General features: G+C 39.8%; 1 protein-coding gene across 3 annotated transcripts in view; it reads right to left on the bottom strand.

Moving 5' to 3' along the window:
* GLI3 (GLI family zinc finger 3) overlaps positions 1-19,202 on the bottom strand; it is a 275,558-nt gene that overhangs the window by 69,972 nt on the left and 186,384 nt on the right. For all 3 annotated transcript variants that reach the window (XM_009452941.5, NM_001034190.1, XM_063813784.1), the window contains 3 exon segments: positions 17,203-17,408; positions 14,093-14,239; positions 8,729-8,930 (listed from right to left, as the gene is read on the bottom strand). In XM_009452941.5, the coding sequence (XP_009451216.1) occupies positions 8,729-8,930; positions 14,093-14,239; positions 17,203-17,408 (555 nt within the window).

Below are 19,202 nucleotides of genomic sequence, written 5' to 3'. Positions count from 1 at the left end.
TTAATCTATATTTAGTTAATAAGATCAGTAGAAAGAAAGTGTTAGATGGCCCAGATCTTCCCAAGCAACGTGCTAACACAGTCAGAGGCCTCCTGAGGTAAGTAAGTGTAATGGAGAGAAAGAGAAAGAAGTACCAAGGTCATCAAACTCTTAGGAATACAGCCCAGGCCTGTTTCTCTGTGCATTCCTAATGTGCACCCCAGATACAGGTGGCAGCAGGATGTGGAGGAGCTTCCAGAGACCAGTGTTCCTCACAATACACTTTGAGAAACATTCTTCTAGGGCAACAATTATAAAGCCAGAATAAATTAATTTAAAAGTTAATTTGCCCTTTATTTTACTAAAGAGCAGACAAGGAGAAAAATGTGGTTGTTAGATAGCTTACTAATCAGAGCAGATGTATGGTCACTGGACTGTTAGTTTGAAAGGGCATTCCACTGGATGCAGGGTCTAAATAAGGATAATTTCTCAGTCAGTTTCATCTCCATATTCAGCTCTGAGCTCAGTTAAAAGTGATTAACAAACCGTTGTCTGACTGGGAACCATTTTTTCTATTTTATGAAGACTTCAAAATAAAATTATCAAAGTCTGAATCTTTAAGAAAGTTCTGATGTAGATATACATCAGAAATCAGACATATAAAGTTTTGTCAATACTCTTAAAAAGTGTGATCAAAGTTTGCAAACTGGTTCTTGTTTCTTAGCATTACAGTAAACAGCACAGTAACACCTCACTTACATGGAAGTCTCCCTTCTGAGAATCTCAAAAACTATACCCAACAGGGCTAAACAGAGTACAGGTAAAAGGAAAACTGCTAAGCAACCAAAATAAATGTCCTAAACTCTACACACTGCATCTCATTCATTAATTCAGCAAGTTTTAACTGAGTACTTTATACAAATCCCATTTATATTGCCAAAGAAAAAAATAATTATTTGTAACCAGAAAGTTACATATAATTTATAATTAATACATTAAACATGGAAATACATAATCATGTTTGGCTTTCACAATAAATATTTATTTTTTTCACACCAAGGAAGTGATGTAAGTCAACATTTGTACAGAAACGCTTGTGATCCATTCTGCTAATACAATTTTTATTTATTCCCAAAATAATATATAAAATGGAAACACTGAGAGTTCATATTGTAGAAAATCAATCATTAAACATTTATTTACCCTACTATACATATAGGCACTTCAAAGTCATTAATATTCAAATCAAATAGATAAAACCCAATTAAAACAGTATATGAGAAAAGCCTATGTTTTTTAAATGCTTCAGGAATTCTATATACGGCAGGGGGGTCAGAGCGCAGGGGATATACTGGATTCCTTAACAATGGTACTATAAATAAAGCAGCATAATATGGCTTGCTGTAGCCCTTTAAATTGGAATGGTAAGTAAGAGCTGATTACAATATTCAAGAAATTTGTTTTTACATAAAAATAAAGAAAACAATAGAGGAAAGTACGAAAAATGTCAAGAGGCCGTATCATCCAGCCACCACACACTCAAAGGTAAAAGCTACTATTTTATTGTTTGATGATTTCAATCCACAGGACATTCTTAACCCTTCCCTAAAATAACAACTTTTCCTAGAGTTGCCATGGAATATCTCACTCCCATGTAATCACAGTGCCAGGGTTTCTGCATCAGCACATGATATATGTGGGGAAAGGGCACAGGAGGATGTGGGAAGCTGAGCAGAAAGGAAGGCTCTTCAGTTTCCAGGTTCATCTCTGAAATCTCTCAATGACCCAGCGTGGTGTGCACAGAGCTGGGCAGGTAGGTGATGCATTAGAGAACTAAGCCACAGGCAAGCCCTGGCGTGAGTGGTAATCACACTCCGTCACAAAGGCGCCAGCTCTCAGTCCAATGTGAAGAGTAATGAATATGTGGCACTTCTGGATTCTTGGGAAATGTCTTGTAAATGTAAATGTAAAATCAACTCTGTCTACCCGCCACCTATAAAACACTTCTTCCAATTGCTTTGGTTGTTAAATTTCATTCAGGTTTGAATTTTTTCAACATCCTTAAAAGAAACTCATGTGAGAGTATCAGGATGTATTCCTTTAGGTCAGGGCACTGGAATTAAGAAACTTCATGCTACAACAAACCGAGTTTTCTATAGGCCGAAGAAGAATCCAATGAGTATCCCACCTCTCCTAACTCTTTTGCTCATGAAATCAAGATTGGAAGTAAAGTCAGGCAACAGGAACCACTGAGATGACATGGTACCAGAATGTGAGAAACTGACTTCAAGAAAAGAGAGGGGAGAGAGACACATTCAAAGCCAAGACAAACTTCCTGGCTACTTTGTGACTGTTGCACTAAGAGGTCATCCTCACTCTGGTTACAGCTGTGGAATTCGCTGCACAACAGCTGCCATCCAAAGAACCATTTTTTTTTCAGTTTTGCAGAGAATGGGCCAACAGCTATCATTACTTGTATATGTGTAGGGACACACATGCACACATGTGCTTCTATTTGAGAGGGAAAAAAATAAAGCTTCCACTTCCATCTATAAAAGTTTCCAGGGCAAGTTTATTGGAAACCCAGCCCAGCCTCAGAAGTAGAGTACACAAATAAAGACCCACATGCTCTTAAGTATCTCAACATTTACATTTAGGCATACGCTCTCTGAATAATGCTTTGGAGAAAAATACATTAGGTTTTACATTATGAAACTGATCTAAAAAACTAAAAAGCTACTTGCCATTAAGCAGCCAAATAGATATGACCTCAATGAACGTGAATGGCAATAACACACTCTTACATGAGATCTGGCTCATCAGGTATGTTAGATGTGGTTAGAAAAATCATGTTAATATATGCATAATCCGTTTCTTCAAAATATCATCAGGTATTATTATTTCTATTATAAATAGCATTTCCCGCCAATGCTTTTCACCATGCCTCTCATTTGAGGATTTCTAAGAGAGAAAGAAGTGTGTCTGGTGAACACTCAGAGTTCGACCCACCAGGTTGAATTTGTGGTTCTGCCATGTGAGTAACTGAGTGCCTTTGATTCAGTCTGCTAACCTCTCTTAACATCAGTTTCCTTATCTGTAAAATTAAACAGCCTTGTGGGGGGCCTCCAGGGAAGGCCCTTAGATTTCTGCTCTTCCAGATCTAAGGCCCCAGATCTTAGGCCCTTCCTATTGTCCTTAGATATGTGGTCCAAGATGCTGGGGTATAACTTGGACCCTGCCTGTGTTGCCAACCTTGTGCTTTGGCTAACCTGCCCCGTGTTTAACTGTCATCTGCTGACAGTTCCCCCAATGCCTTACTCCTCCCACCTCAGGGCCTTCACCTGCTTGGCCTCCTTCTTAGAAACTTGTAGAAAGCTTTCCAGGGTATCTTGTCATCATCCTATAAGTCAATGGCCAATCCGCTGAATTAGGCCCGTGGTGCTATTCTTTCTTAACATCTGGGTCATTTCCTTTACAGCACTGACCAGAACCCTTACCAGCTCCTTTGTTCCTTTGTTCATTCATTTGTTCCCTCACTAGCTCCTTTGCTCATTCATTCGTTTATTAATATGCTTAGCGGCTTTTCCCTTCTGTAAGTTCCATGAAGGTGGGGGTCGTGTCTCTCTCAGGCATTTGTGTAGCCCCCATTCCCCCAGTACAGCGACTAGCACAGAGTTAAGCTCAGCTAAATATTTGGGGAATTAATAACTGATTAAATGAAATACTATATAAAACTAACTACCACTTCAGGTAATATTAATTACTTTTAAGGAAGTAAATGAGAGCTATCTTTTTAAGGTAGTATTAACTACTTTACTGAAAATCGGGGAAGGGAATATCATCTCCAAATTTTTAGAAGACGGAATGAGAATTTTAAAGACGTCGGTAATTTGGCACTGTATTTATCTGTTTGTCAGTATGTTTCTCAATTCATTTGCGTGTTATTTCTCTGACATAAGCAAGGTGTTTACTAAGCACAGAGCCAAGGAGCTATGGAGGCCGAGCTGACTTCCACCCTGCCTCAGGCAGCATCAGTGGACCTGCCAGATGCACCCTTACTCCAGGGTCCTAGTGTCAGACAGGGCTGATGATCCACGAAACAGAAAGCACAACTTGCCCTCTCATCATCAGGCTGAGCTCATCAGTGTTGGCAACAGAAAAACATTGCACTGTTTTGTGAAGCTGGAGATCTTGGCACTCAGAGGGGTGATGTGCAAAATGGGAATGTCATTTTCACTGAGATCTCTTTCCTGGTCACACCAGAATTAAAACCACTAAGAATATAAAACCACTTTCATTGTAGCCATTAAATAGAAAGTGAGAAAGTGATACCCAGTGGGTTAGAAATGAGTAGAGTACTCATTTCTTCATCCCATTTACATTTGCCAGAAGACTACAGAAGAAGGGTGTCATTTTAAACACCTTCTCTTCCAGTGGTGGCCCAATTTCCTAGGGAGAAGGTTTTAGCAAAGGTAAACTATTTTAACCTACTGTGATTCACTGGCTATTTACAACATTAGCCTTAACTATGTAGAGTGGGAGTTACTGGCTGTATTTGATAAATATAAATTATCTAGTCTTAGATGGGGAGTCTTCCAGGTGATGGAGAAGCCACAACTTCTTGAAACATGCAATATTTTATAACATACTTTCCAATGTGCATGGAGTTATTTTTGAAAGCTATTTAATTATGAGATTTTAAAAGACTTGTCAGGTACGTCTAGACAATGCATTTTTAAAAATCTGACATAATCAAGTACTGTTATAATATGTCAATGGGCTTTTGTGAATAAATATTAGTTTTATATGGTATTTTTATAGTAGTCTGGATTATTAAGTAAATATATAAACAAAAGAACCACACACAAACTTAAAATAGACATTTGCTTTTTTAATCCTTTATTTTCTATTCACCCCTCTGGCTCTGTATCTATCAATCTCTGGCCATGTAATAATATAACACTCATACAGATTGCAACTTTCAGAAAACCAGAATTATTCATCCACCATGTAGAAACTTACTTTAATAAGGGGATGATGAGAATTCTAATTACCCATGAGAGAGCTCCTTAATTTATTTACTCAAGAAATATTTACTGAATGGCATCAATATGAGAGAATGCAGGTGTCACAGAGGTGGGAACAAGAGGTACACAGTGATTGGCTTTTTGGTGCTTGTGTTCTATTGGAGAGAAATGGATAGCAGACTACTAAAGGAGAAAGAAAATATGGAAACGTCAAATAGTGGTAAATGCTATTACAGGCATCTTTAACCGCATTTGCACTAGGGCATAGATGTGAAGGAGACAGCTATGGCATTTCTTAGAAACTGAATGAGTATCTTTAAACATTTAATGACATGTTTAGAAATGTAAACATCATTACTGATGCACTGCCAATACCAACAGCAAATTAGGTATTAGAAAACATGTAAGTGTGAAAGTCAAGTGTGTTTAGAGTAAATTAACAAGCAGGAAACTGGAGTGCTAGTGCTGATGCCCACTAGGCACGGAACTTTGCTAACTTCATCTTGCAAAGACCCACTGGGCTTATGTGTAAAACAAGAATAAGGCCAGGTGTGGTGGCTCACACCTGTAATCTTAACACTTTGGGAGGCCAAGGCGGGTGGATTGCCTGAGTTCAGGAGTTCGAGACCAGGCTGGCCAACATGGTGAAACCCGGTCTCTACTAAAAATACAAAAATTAGCTGGGCACAGTGGTGGGCCACTATAATCCCAGCTATCGGGAGGCTGAGGCAGAAGAATCGCTTGAACCTGGCGGGCAGAGGTTTCAGTGAGCCGAGATCGTGCCACTTCACTCCAGCCTGGGCAAAAGAGTGAAACTCTGTCTCAAAAAATAATAATAATAATAATAACACCACTTGCTTTGCCAAATAGCTGTGACGTGAGAACGGTGAGTGAGCCTGAGCCGTGAGCCTGCCCTGTTAGTCAGCATGTCGCAGAGGCTAAACGCACCTGAAGTCGACTTTCTCTCCTGTACCTTTCGCTGTTGAGAAAGTTAGTTACCTTTTCTAGATGTCTCCTTGCTTCTTTCCTTTCCCAGATCCTCTGGTGCTACCACTAACTGATTATTCCTGAAGTCAGTTTTTAGGTCTCAGAAAATGAAACTTACAGCAGGAGTAAGCAAGGCACTAGCACTCCTCCAGCTAAAGAACTGGCAAGTGGTGCCAATGATAACAATTATTATCATCATTATATGGGAAGCTGATCTCATCTTGGGTTATCTGCATTACCTGTTCTGTGTAAGAATAGACATATAGCCCTAAAATACAGCAAATGTATACTAAAGAAGGAGAGATTGCACTGACAGAGAAAAGATGCAATCGAAAGTCTCAAAGGCAAGAAAGAAAATGAGGACACAATGGGCCCAGGCACCCAACTGTCACAGCCTCCAAGGACCTGACTGGTCTTTAAGTGAATCTCTTCTTCCATCTCTAATGATATAAAGAGTTGTGGTATAGCTCCTTGGAGACGAAATGGGCAATGATGATTTCAAGTCAGCAGATTGACAGTCCGTTAAGTACTGACACTAGCTTACCTGGGTGAAGATGAGGAGACCAGGAGACCGTAAGGACTAAGGAGGCTGGGGTAGGAATAAATAAAGATAGCATCATGACCATTTCTACACCATATTCTAATCTATGTCCTTTAAATGCTGTAAAAAGTCAAGAGACCTGGGCAGAGAGCAAGAGGTAAGAAAAAGTAAAGAGAAACAAGAGAAGTGAATGTTCATGAAGTGATTTTGTGTGTTATCTTTGTGACTATCACTGTGTGCCACATTTCTGCTACTTGGATGCTACGACTTTAGTCATGCCATGTAATAATTGCACAATTGCAGTAAAGTCGCCTTCAGTCCATGTCAGTCTATGACCCAGGAATATTCGCCAGGAGTGCAGGAGCAGCCAGGCCAGGGTTCTGAGACTGGCATGCTTCCTTGGGGCCAGACTGGGATGGAGAGCAGTGTAGCACAGACAGCCATCACAGGATGGCTCCTCTCCTGGATGAACCATCCCAGCTCAGCTCCCCCTGAAACTTCACCCCAGGTAGGAATCTCATCCTGCCATTGCAGATCCACACCAGCTTTAGGAAAATGTGCATTCTTCCTGTATAGAGGGTGTCTTATCTGTAGTTTACAGATGTGAAGACTAAACTTCAAAGAGCTGAGAGGTAAGTTAGGTTTGTATAGCTGGTTGGTGGCAAAGCTGGAATCTGACCATAGACATATCCAACTCTAAAGCCTATATTTGTGACTACAGTGGTTAATCTGGAAAGTGCCCCAGGACCCCTCCCTGTGCACTGACTGCTATCACAGTTGCTTGCAGCTATCCACGTTTCCACACTTTAGTGACCATATGAAAAGAACAAAGAAAAGCAGCGGAAAATGACATCATATTAAAATTAGGATCTACCACATTTAAATATTAACTTGCCTACTGAAGAACATTGCTGATAATTGAACAAGAATTAAAACTGTAATGGAGAACATTAGGGAAACACAACAGTATTCATTATTTTTACTAAATGTGGGTATCTTGCTACTGCAAACACTTTTTTTTTCTGAACTGATGAAGTTTCCCTAATTGTAATCTACCATGGAAGACCTATCAATGAACAACTAACGCTACCGCTCATTCATAGAAACAAACAAAACCTCACTTATTAAAACAAAGGCTAGTGAAAACATCCGTTAGTATGTACTTTTCAAGCAAGGAATTATTCACAATTAACAAAACTACAATTCAAAAAGATTGCTAGTAACTGAATTCTTAAATTATTGGCAAAAAATTTAGGGGAAATGAGAGTTAAAGTTTATAACCAGGATTGCTAAATTAATTAATTAGAGTACTATCTAATTCTATGTCTCAACCATTTGTGAGCTGGCTTAGTTCAAACAATAAATGATCAGGTAATTCACCTAAAATTCATATGTTGGCTTACTTTTATTCCCTACTTACTGACATCAGTCCAAGTTGATCATTAGCAGTAAGAAATATTTTATGTTAATCATGTTTACAAAAGTCTGTGCTTGTACCTTCACGTGCAAAAACAGACATGAGGTGCTTCATGGAAGGAAGTGTCAAAACACTTTCTGTCAAGCAAGGAATTATCCACGGTTAACAAAGGTGTATGGTCAAAATAGGGATCTTTCAGATTAAGCTAAAAATACTTAATGGAAAAACAAAGAAATATTCTTTTGCCAGATTTCCTCTGATAACTATGCTTTCCAATGTCATCTGCACTTATTTTCCATCAGACAAAAAGTCCTGCTGTTTCTCTCTCCCTCCCAATGGACTCCTTTCTCTTCAGAGTTGTAGGACAAGACTTCTGCCATGACTGGTCTTTTTATTTCTGTTCATGTTCTGTACATGTGTCATACAACCAGGTATGAAGTCAGTTTTCCTCTAGAGAACATTATTACAAGGAAAAGGCTGGATAAAAAGATTTGCCACACTTATTGTCTCTACGAAGTGGATTTCATCATAACTCAATAACTGCTATTTCTATATAGGGGCTATTGACTAATGTCTGCAAACACAAAATAATCTGGGGCCCAATAACTGGTTTTGCAATTCATTGTGATATTTGACCTGCCTCTTGGTATAGGCACAGCATCATGCACTTTCATTCTTCCTCATAGGCAGTTGGTACTGAAAATGCATCACTACAGGTGCAAACAAGTGCTGACATTACATTTAAAAAACACATAATGGATTCAGGAAAATACATACCTGATTGCACTTGCAGATAAGTGACCATAGGAGCCACTTGCTGAAGAGCTGCTACGGGAATTATTGAGAATCGTGACCAAGGAGTTGGGAGACGTCCTTATCATGGTCTGAAGGTCAAAGCTATGATCGGACAGTGGTGATATGGACAGTGTACGTTTTCGGCTCGGCCTGGCTGACAGCCTGGGGCTGGGGAATCTGGTGCCTGTTATATAAACAAAAAAGAACCTAATTACCTCCATTTGGACTCTATACCGGCTATTTATTGCTACTTGCCTACGTGGAAGAAGTGAAGGATAAGAAGCTGGCAACTTGCGGTGACAAGCACCTCTCCTCCCCCATGTGATCTACTAGCTACAGTTGAGCAAACTAGGGAGAAATATTTATCTTCCAGGGGCTTACCTCGGGGGAGCTCTGTTTATTAATGTGCAGGGAAAATGATAAATTGCTAAACAAAAGGGAGAGATTTTTATGTGTTATCCCTTTCATTTCTGGTGATTTATGAATCTGACGGCTGCTTAGATATTCCCATCATTAATTCACCACAAGCGACAAAGACAGTGGTTCCCACAATGGCAACATACCACTCTCCCCACCCCAACATACACCATTTTAAGTCATGAGCCAAAGGAAGGAAATGAATTAAAGTATCCTAAGATTAAAAATTCAGCTCAGTTATGCCCTCAGTGCGCAGTGATTTCTAGAGTTACCTGCTCTATGGTATACTTAAAGCATTACTAAAACAACTTCTACATAATTACCCTGAATCAGTGCTTCTCAATTGAGAGCAATTTTGCCCCCCAAGGGACACCTGACAACATCTGAAGACATTCTGGTTTTCGGGACTCAGCAGATGCTACTGGAATCTAGAGGGCAGAGTCTAAGAATGCTGCAGAACACCCTATATAATGTTCAGGGTCACCCTCCCCACAATAAAGAATTATCTGGCCCAAATGTCGCCGAGGTTGAGGACCTCTGCCTTACATTCCCCATATAAGAGGATAAATCCCAAGAAACATTTAAAAGCTGGGGATGTTGCTTGTTTACAGATTTTCCAAGGCAGAGGAGAAACCCTTACGAGCATGATAACGAGGTATAATGAACCTATAGGGCATTTTAGCTCTTCTCTGGACCTTGCTTCTCCAGTCAGACCCAATAAAGGGTAATAAATTTATTAGAATTTTTAACCTTCAAGAAGATTCCACTGATGGAGTCTTAACCTGGAGTCCAAATCTGGAGGTGAGTAACTCAAACTTAAATGCATGCCAACTTAATACAATGGTTTCTTCCTGAAGAGTTCAAAATTAAATGCCAATTTGCATTCAAATTTGGTAGATATTAGAGATGTGAGCTTCAAGACACAGAGATGAATGTGGCCCACAGGTCCATTCTGCCTTTTTGAAGGTCACATTTACATTACAGAGTCATCAAGCTAAAGTTTAATGAACGAATGAGAACATAATCTCACCAGGTAGGAGGCAAACAAAACATGGTTAGTTTTAAGTAAAATGAAGAGTTTCTAATACCTCATAGAATGAGTATACCAGTTTATAGGAACATGGCAATTTTGCGGTACCCAGAAAAACTGAAGTAGCAGGTAATCTTTCTTTATTAAAAAAAAAAATGTCCAGGCTCTTGGTCTCCAGAAAATTCTTTGGGAATATTTTATTCAATAGAGATGGTTCTTGATAGAAGATAACAATCCAACATGCTTAGAGATCATTTAATTAAATGGGATAGATAAATATGAATGACTTCATATTTGAATATGAAAATAATGAAATAATGAAAAAAAATCCACAAACTGAAATTTACTAAGTTAGTGCCATCCACGTATAAAACTTAAAAACCAACTTGAATGATAAATTTGGTACCTACTCAAATTTTTCTTTCAGGCACAACTAAAATGAGTTCCTTCATTTAGAATAGTTTCATTACCAGCCTGATTTAGAGCATGTTAGCACAAAATAGCAATCCCAACGATGTACTTTTTTTTTTTTTTTTTTGAGATGTAGTCTTGCTCTGTTGCCAGGCTGGAGTGCAGTGGCACGATCTCGGCTCACTGCAACTCTGTCTCCCGAGTTCAAGCGATTCTTCTGCCTTAGCCTCCCGAGTAGCTGGGACTACAGGCACACACCACCACACCCGGATAATTTTTTTTAATTTTTAGCAGAGAAGGGGGTTTCACTGTGTTGGCCAGGATGGTCTTGATCTCTTGACCTCGTGATCCGCCCGTCTCGGCCTCCCAAAGTGCTGGGATTACAGGGGTGAGCCACTGCGCCCAGCCTGTGCATATTTTTAAGGCATTTAAATCAGCATCTTACTTTTAGAATGGCATCTGCCTTATTAAACACAACTCCTTCACATTTACTCACCATGAGAGGCTAATTTCATCATGGAAGTTTTTCAATGAGGAAATACATGTCACTTCCAAGTAACTCCAAGAACAAACCAGATTTGTTATCAACTTCCATATAATCCTGGACAATAATTGCCCTTCTCAGTGGTACTCAGTGATCACTGGCAAAGTTAGAAGTGACAGCACATGCTAGACAGGACGTGGATATATCCCCAGAAAATCTCTAATGTTTTAGATCACTAATTGTGATGCAAAAGGAAGAAGCCCATTTGATGCTCTCAAACCCTAGGAGCCTTAGATCCCTCTCACATCCTCCAAAGAGGGTGAGGGGCCTCTCAAGACCTTTTCACCCTTTCCATGAAACCCTTTGGATTGCTCACAGCCTGGCTGGAACCTTTCCTCTCTGTGTTTTTCCCTCCAAGACTGGCTCTTATTTAAGTCTATTTCCACCAATATAAATAGTGGTCTTCAGGGGCCCTCATCTCTAGAATGTTCCTTATAGGGAGTATTTGTTCTCATCTTTTAAGGTCACTCCAACACTGAGAGGTAGAATTGGGACCATAAACAGACTAGTTTATCCTAACAAGCTACATATAAACACTCTGTCCTACATCTTGCTGAAACCTAGACATGCCCACTATTTAAAAGTCAGGTGCTTACCTGAACCCAGTTTATTGAGGGTTGTGTTAATTAAGAAGTCCTAAATATCTGTAACAAGGGATGAAGAGTGACCAGATAGATCCCAGGTTTCGATCTACCACTGCAGATGGACAACCACTATAAAAATTTAGGATTAATGTTTCGCTTCTTTGTTGGAAAAAATCTCCTATGGTGGAAATTTCTGGGCAATCTTCTTATATTCTAACTAAATAACTATTAATAAATGCTACTTCAATTACTTTAGAGGAAAAGAATATAGTGCCTTAAGAACTTTCCAGCCCTTTAATATGTTCTTCCCAACTCCTTAATAAACAAGCAAAAGAAGAGAAAGTCAGCATTTGGGGACAGTGATTTGGGTTACTCTGTTGAAGGGAGCTGCTAAAATACAAGGTAAGCATTTTCAGAACAGCCAAAAGAGAAGTAGCCCAGTTCTTCACTGATCATACCACTTCCTTCTTAAATGTAAGCCAGAGAATTCTTATTGTTCTAACACAGATATCTCCGATCTGGCTTTCTGTTAATTGTTTTGTTTCTCTATTCTAATAAGAAATTCTGACAAAGAAAAAGGAGGTTTATTTTTATGTGATGAATGATAGGACATCTAAATTCCTACTTAATGACAATCAATTTACCATATACTCAGGCAAATTAAAATTCCTTTAATTAGTTTTTACAAAGTAAAAGGGTAGCTTCATCCTTTATTTAGATAAAAACCGCCACTGCCTGACTAAACACATTCTCATCAAATAGGGAAAGTAATGCGGGCTGACCTTCCAAGGATTCTCTCTTATTTTAATTCTTTATTTGCAGATTTTAAATAACTGATTTGCATAATAACACAACTTTTTTTTCAACAATCGCTAATTGAAATGTGGTTATGATGAATCTGAAATGTAAGCTCTCTATGCTAAAAAGCCAAACAACAGAACGCCTGAAGAAGACGTAACACATTTCTTTTACTTTCCATGTAGTAATGAGCTTCCCAGTGGAAACCAACAGAATCTTGTGTTCCAATGAAACACATAAAGGTAGCTCTTGATGGTAAGCAGACTAAGGCTGTAGAGTTTTTACCCCTGTATGAAATAATCACCTTCTTTCTAGTCCGAGACTCAGGACTAAATAACTAGAGGACATATGCTCGCCCTCTGTCACAGAAGAATCCAAATAGATTGTAAATGGAAAAGTGTAAGTTAATTGCTGCTACTAGGAAAAACAAACAAAACGCTAAGCAAAGGCCCTACTCAAAGTCATACTGTTGTCCTATTCAAAGGTAGTGGCTTGTGCTGATGTATGACTTGGATGATGCTTTAGGATCACTTCAGAGCGCCTTGCAAACGGATGTGTCCTTAAAGGATCTGAAGAGATGAGCGCTCTGGAATGCTCTGACGAGAGGTAATTATAGGCTTACTTGTCTATGCGTCTACATAAGTGACCCACAAAAATCATTACACACCTAAGGGACCCCAAAATAAGTGATACAACATGCATCAAGTAATCTCACCTTATTCCACTGCTAGGTACTAAAAGTAGTCCCTTCTGATTTGGAAAAAGTTTTTATTTTTTCCAAATAAGCTATTTGGCAACTATTGATAACTTGATAACTATTCTGATCCTTTCATATATTCAGCAGCTACAAACGGTCTTAGTGGAATACAATTTTTTTAATGTAAAGAAAACATATGGGGCAAAAAATCATTTAAGGCAAAAATGTAAAATCTGTTAAAACAGGTATTTTTTAAAATTAATTTTTAAAGCATAAAATCCATGAAACCAAGGAGTGGGGAGGCAAAGTCCATCCATATATCAAATCCATTCCCCCTTATTTTGTTATCAAGACAATCACGACAGGAAAAAATTTTTTTGGTTTGGGGAGACAGGGTCTCACTCTGTCACCCAGGCTGGAGTGCAGTGGCGTGACCAAGACTCACTGCAACACCGACCTCCTGGGCTCAAGTGATCCTTCAGCCTCAGCCTCCTGAGTAGCAGGGACTACAGGTACATGCCACTACACCCAGCTAATTTTTAATTTTTTGTAGAGATAGATCTCGCTATGTCACCTGGGCTGGGATTTTTTTTAACCAGCTAATATTTATATATCGCTGTCAATTACAATTGCCTGCATCTGTCAGTTCACTGGTATCCTTGAGCTAAACAGGGGGTCTCAGGATGTCCAAATCTGTGGAAGCTTCTAGAAAACGAAGGGAACCAGAGCACCGGATAGTGGTGGTTCCACTTTCTCCTCCAGATCAAAAAGTTACACAATCACCTAATCTTTGTATCTTCTTCTCTGTTTCATAAAGTTGCCTTTGCCATTTCCCAAGACTCTAGAAACCAGCCCCGTCACTTACTATCCATAGCATGAAGATATTCCATGTGGATGGCCCCCGTGCCGGCGGTGGCAGCCGAGGGAATAATGTCTGCATAGGGGCTGCGCTGGCCAGTTAGCAGGGCCATCTGATGATAGTATTCTGCTGGGCTGACTCCTGCATGGGGCGCTAGGAGGAGACAAGAGATGTATGGTTACTAGCGAAAGAAGGTCAACTAGAAGTTTCTCTTGAGGCATCTCAGAGTCCATTACACAACCCACATCAGCAATTCCTTTTATGGCTTATTAGAGTAAAGCTCCTTTAACTCAAATTGTGCTCTTACTTCCATTAAACATCTTTTATTTGAAAATAAAACTGAAGGAAAGGAATAGAAAAAAGTGAAATGCATTACTAAGTTTTTGTTGTTGGTCTAAGAAATTATCAACAAATCAGAATGATTAAAATGTATATATGTACATAACCACATTTGCCCCCCAAATAAAATCATTTTTATATCAAATCACTGTATGTTTGCATTTCTTACAATAGTAGACAACTTAGAAGACTATGATATCTTTCCAGACATACTTAAAATACTTTTCTAAGCTTTCTGACAAGAGTGTCTGAGTTAACTCTCACTCACATGAAAAGTCAGGGTTTACCAGTATGAAAAAAGGCAGCACAGCTTTAATAACACAACTGAATGATAAGCTACAATTTTACATTCCATAATTTAAAAGCTCTCTTTTCCTTTTCTTCATTACAAAATCAAAAAGAAAATATACCTATCAATCTGGAGCAATTTACTGCCAAGACTCAGCTTTCTAACAGGATAATAATCGGTTTCCACCTGCCAATTTTCGTGCAAAAGCAGTAAGACATTGTAGCAGTTCTGAGGGTGGCCTCCAGACTCATAGAGATCTGGATTTAAACTGGCTCCATGAGGTCGTCAGGAGCAAAAATTGAATTATGTATGTAGCACGCTTAGCACATAGCATTCAATCAATAAAAGTTTTACAATTATTATCTAGAAATACTAGCACTCTAGTGATAGGTTTGTGGGTATTTTATATTTGTTTCATATACTTTTTACCCACGATACATGGTAAAGATAGAGATTTAAGGAAAAAAACTTTAGGCCACAAGGGAAATATTTATCATGTTACTTTATTTGATTATATTAACTGGATTCTTGAGAGGCAAGAAAAGGAAGGCAAATCAACCAGTCAAAGAATGTGATATATATACTCGTCATCAAATGCTACACAAAGCAGATGATAAGAGTGCTTTCAGTAGTTTAACTAGTGGTATGACTTTCCATTAGCCCGAATAAATTTCTGCAGGCCAGGCATAATTCCAAGTCCATTGTCAGCTAGCCTCCCTCTCTCCCTCAGCCTATTCTCCTTGTTAGTCATTTCCACCAACTCCCAAGGACTTGAAGGAGATGATTCTCCAGTTCTTCAAGTGCAAAATAAAATCTGAAGCAGAAAATCTAATTCATATTTGATTTTTATTTTTAAAATGTGAATCTTGGCCAGGCACAGTGGCTCATGCCTGTAATCCTAGCACTTTGGGAGGTAGAGGTGGGTAGATCGCTTGAGCTCAGGAGTTTGAGACCAGCATGGGCAACATGGCAAAACGCTGTCTCTACAAAAAATATAAAAATTAGCTAGGCATGGTGGTGCGCACCAGTGGTCCCAGCTACTTAGGGGGCTGAGACAGGAAGATGACTTGAACCCAGCAGGTCTGGGGTACAGTGAGCTGAGATTGCACCAAGGCACTCCAGCCTGGGGAACAAAGTGAGACCCTTTCTCAAAATAAAATAAAATGTTAATCCTGCCCAAAGGGCAAAACTTATTCTTTAGCTACCTGTATTACTATTATTAACCAGTAAATTCAATGCACTGAATCAAAAAAGAAAAAAGTGGCTGTTGCTGAAGGAAAGCTATTTCTGAAAACCCAAGTGAGTGGATGTTTCCTGAGACACTTCATGCAGCTTCTCACCATGCACACCCAGCCTCAGGAAGGCGTCTACCTAGAGAATGTGGATAGGGCATGGAAGTCGCATCAAGCACTGCTCAGTGAAATGAAATGCCTGGTGTTTCTCTGATGTGGAACAGGCAGTGGTGATTTGCGATCTCTTGCACAGAATTCAGAGCCTGCTACCTGTAATTAATAGGTGATGCAATTCTGGACCTTGATTCAGATTCCAGTGATTATTGGGCAAGTGAATTCCTATGTGTGAGTGATATGGAAAATACTTTTCCTGAATCAAAGGACCAGTTTATAAGTTGACACCAGGAGAATACACAGCTCCAATTAAGAAGAGTCATGTGGAAAGTAATGGGGGGACTAACAGAACCAACAGGAATTCGATCCTTAAGAGCCTAAAATGAGCATCAAGTATGAGAAAGTCTAAGCTCATTTCCTTTCCCAGTACATTCTTCTTCGGATTTTCATGTGGCATGGTCAAGAATAGAAAGCACAGGCAACAGCCCTGGACCATGATGTTTTCTAAGACCTTGCCACTCAGAGTGTGGTCCAGGCACCAACAGCACTGAAATCATCAGCTTTTGAGGAGCACAGAATCTCAGGCCCCACCTGATCCCACCTGATGCAGAATCGCCTTTTATCAGGCTCCCCAGGTGATTCATAGGCACACTAGAGTTTGGGAAGCCCTCCTCTAACAGACGCATCTGTATAAATGTGCTTCTCAGACACACAGAACAGAAAAGTGTTCATCAGAAGGTGAGTAAAACACTCATGTTACACATGCACGTGTGTGAATGGCTACAGGACCAGTCTAATCATATGTGAAGCAGCAGAACAGAACCCTAGTTACCAGCAGGGATTTGGGAATCAGAAACATTTGCAATGAATTCCACCTCTGCCCCTTACTAGCCATGGGATTGACTGCGTTGCAAGTAAACCCCACTGCACACTGCTATTCTGACATGAAAATGGAGATAATAACACCACTGCCAATGAGGTGTTACAAAACTGAAACGCAATCATGCATGTAAGGCACAGAGCACAGCGCCTGGCACATGGGAAACACTCACAAAACATCAGGTCTACTTTATACACGTCCCGAGTGAGGAGCGGGGAGGAGGCTGCATGATCTCCAGAAGCAGAATCCATCCTGGACTTACCATCTGTAGGGCTCAGCCCACGGGTTGCTGAGATCATGGAGAGCGATGGGCTGCTGTGCAAGGAGCGGATATAGTCCATGTAGGGATTAATGTAGGGATGTGGAGGGCTGAAGGGAGACTCGGAAGCAGCAGCGGGGTTCCGGTGTGGGGAGATCCTAATGAAGGGCAGGTCCGGATACGTAGGGCTACTAGATAAGGCGGAAGTCCTGGGTATAAAGAAAACCAGATACATGGGGTATGCATGAGACAAATATCTCCACAGGCAGAGGCTGTCTGTGAAAGAAAATAAGTAAGATTTTAAGTGAATTCAAAGGAGACTTGTGGAAAAAATTGCAGGCAAATACATATTAGTACTATTATTTTAAAATCAGCATGATATAATGCAGGCAGAGCATCGCTATGCAATTGTTTGGGAAAATAAATTGATCTCTGAGAAACTTCATTGCACTCCAAAATAGTAAAATAAACGTCAACCTATGGCTTCTTCCATGAGAAGAAATTCTAAATAACAGGCAACTGGGCTTAAAGTGGTTGCTACAATTGTATTTTCCACTTCACCCAAATATTAATGTTACCATTTAAAACTTACCTCTTACTAGCATGGTGTTGCATAAAAATAAGAAAGAAAAGAAAAGAAAAAAGAAAGGGAAAGAAAAGAACAGAACAGAACAGAATGAAAGAATACAATCCCAAATTTGTCTGGTCTGGAAGCCTGATCATGCACATGGCAGAGCTGTCCGTAAGGAAGAAGACCCATTGCAAAAGTCTGTTTAGAAATGGGAAATCGGTCACTCTAAAGATCCAGGCACATGTCCGTTTAACTTCCCAGGGCCTCGCAGTGGTAAGTAAAATGACTTTTATGGATCCGGGTGTGAGTGCTTGGAAGGCAACTCCTCCTCTTTGTGCAGCAGCACCTGGAATCAGCTTTCTGCTCAAGCCCTTTTCCATGAGGCATCCCGATGAGCCACGTTCAGTGAGCAGTAGTAACTAAGTGCTCCCGGGTTAGAAAGTTGGGGAAGAATGCGTTTTCGATCAAGCCCCTGCGTCGGTTATAATGAGCTAAGGTAGAATGTAGGCTTTTGGTTAATAAAAATAAATTCTAAAACACACCTTGCTACCACGATATCCTGATCTGCTTCTGGAGAGAGATTCCTCAAAATCCCCTCACACCTGCTGCCCCATAGCCACAGCCACACCCTGAGACAGCCACTTCTAGAATGGCCAGTCTGCATAACCTCCTGGACCACCAAGTTCCTTCTCTAACGGAAAACATTTGGCATGGATAATCAGGGAACTGGCTCTGACAGGTTAAACAGTTGAGCTCCCCGCTTTTCCTCATTCACAGAGGGTGCGGCCATAGGAAGGGGAGGCCCTGATAGAGAGAGATCAACTGAGAACAGCAAATTCCTCTTCCACCACTGGCTTTAGGAGTGAAATGAAAGGGAGGGGGAAACACATTTTCTCCTTGCAAAGCAAATGCTCACGCACAGCCCGGCCCCCATCACCCTGTCAGAATATAATCTTGGTAAAAGCCAGCTCCATAAGTGCACAGCGCAGACACTGAAATAAATGAAATCAAAGATCAGATAATGAATTTTCTCTCAGTAGAAAATGAAAGAAGTTGAAATATGGTGGTGGGGGTGGATTTTCTCACTTTCTCCTTCTGACTCTTTTTTCATTTTGAACTAAAAAAAAAAATGAGGCTTTTTATTTGTTACTTAGATGCTACTTTGGGAAAGCAAAATAAAAATCCAAAGTTTTCTAAATTTACACATGGGAAGAGTAAGAAATCACCACCAGCAAATAGCTATTTCTTTTCAAAACAGCTTGAGGCTTTCATACCCAATCAGAAATTAGTAAAATGGCTTGTTTAAATAGAAATCAACATAACCTATTAGTCTTTCCTATTTTAGCTCTTTACTACAAACCAAGTTAGCTTTCTGTTCTTTGTTAACTCAGCCCCTAAGCTCCATTTAGATGTGTCTGTCATTGGTTAAATC

The sequence above is a fragment of the Pan troglodytes genome, chromosome 6 (genome assembly GCF_028858775.2).
Source record: "Pan troglodytes isolate AG18354 chromosome 6, NHGRI_mPanTro3-v2.0_pri, whole genome shotgun sequence".
Classification (NCBI taxonomy): Eukaryota; Metazoa; Chordata; class Mammalia; order Primates; family Hominidae; genus Pan; species Pan troglodytes.
Note: the sequence above shows the minus strand (reverse complement) of the source record. Positions and strands in the feature narration are given on the sequence as shown.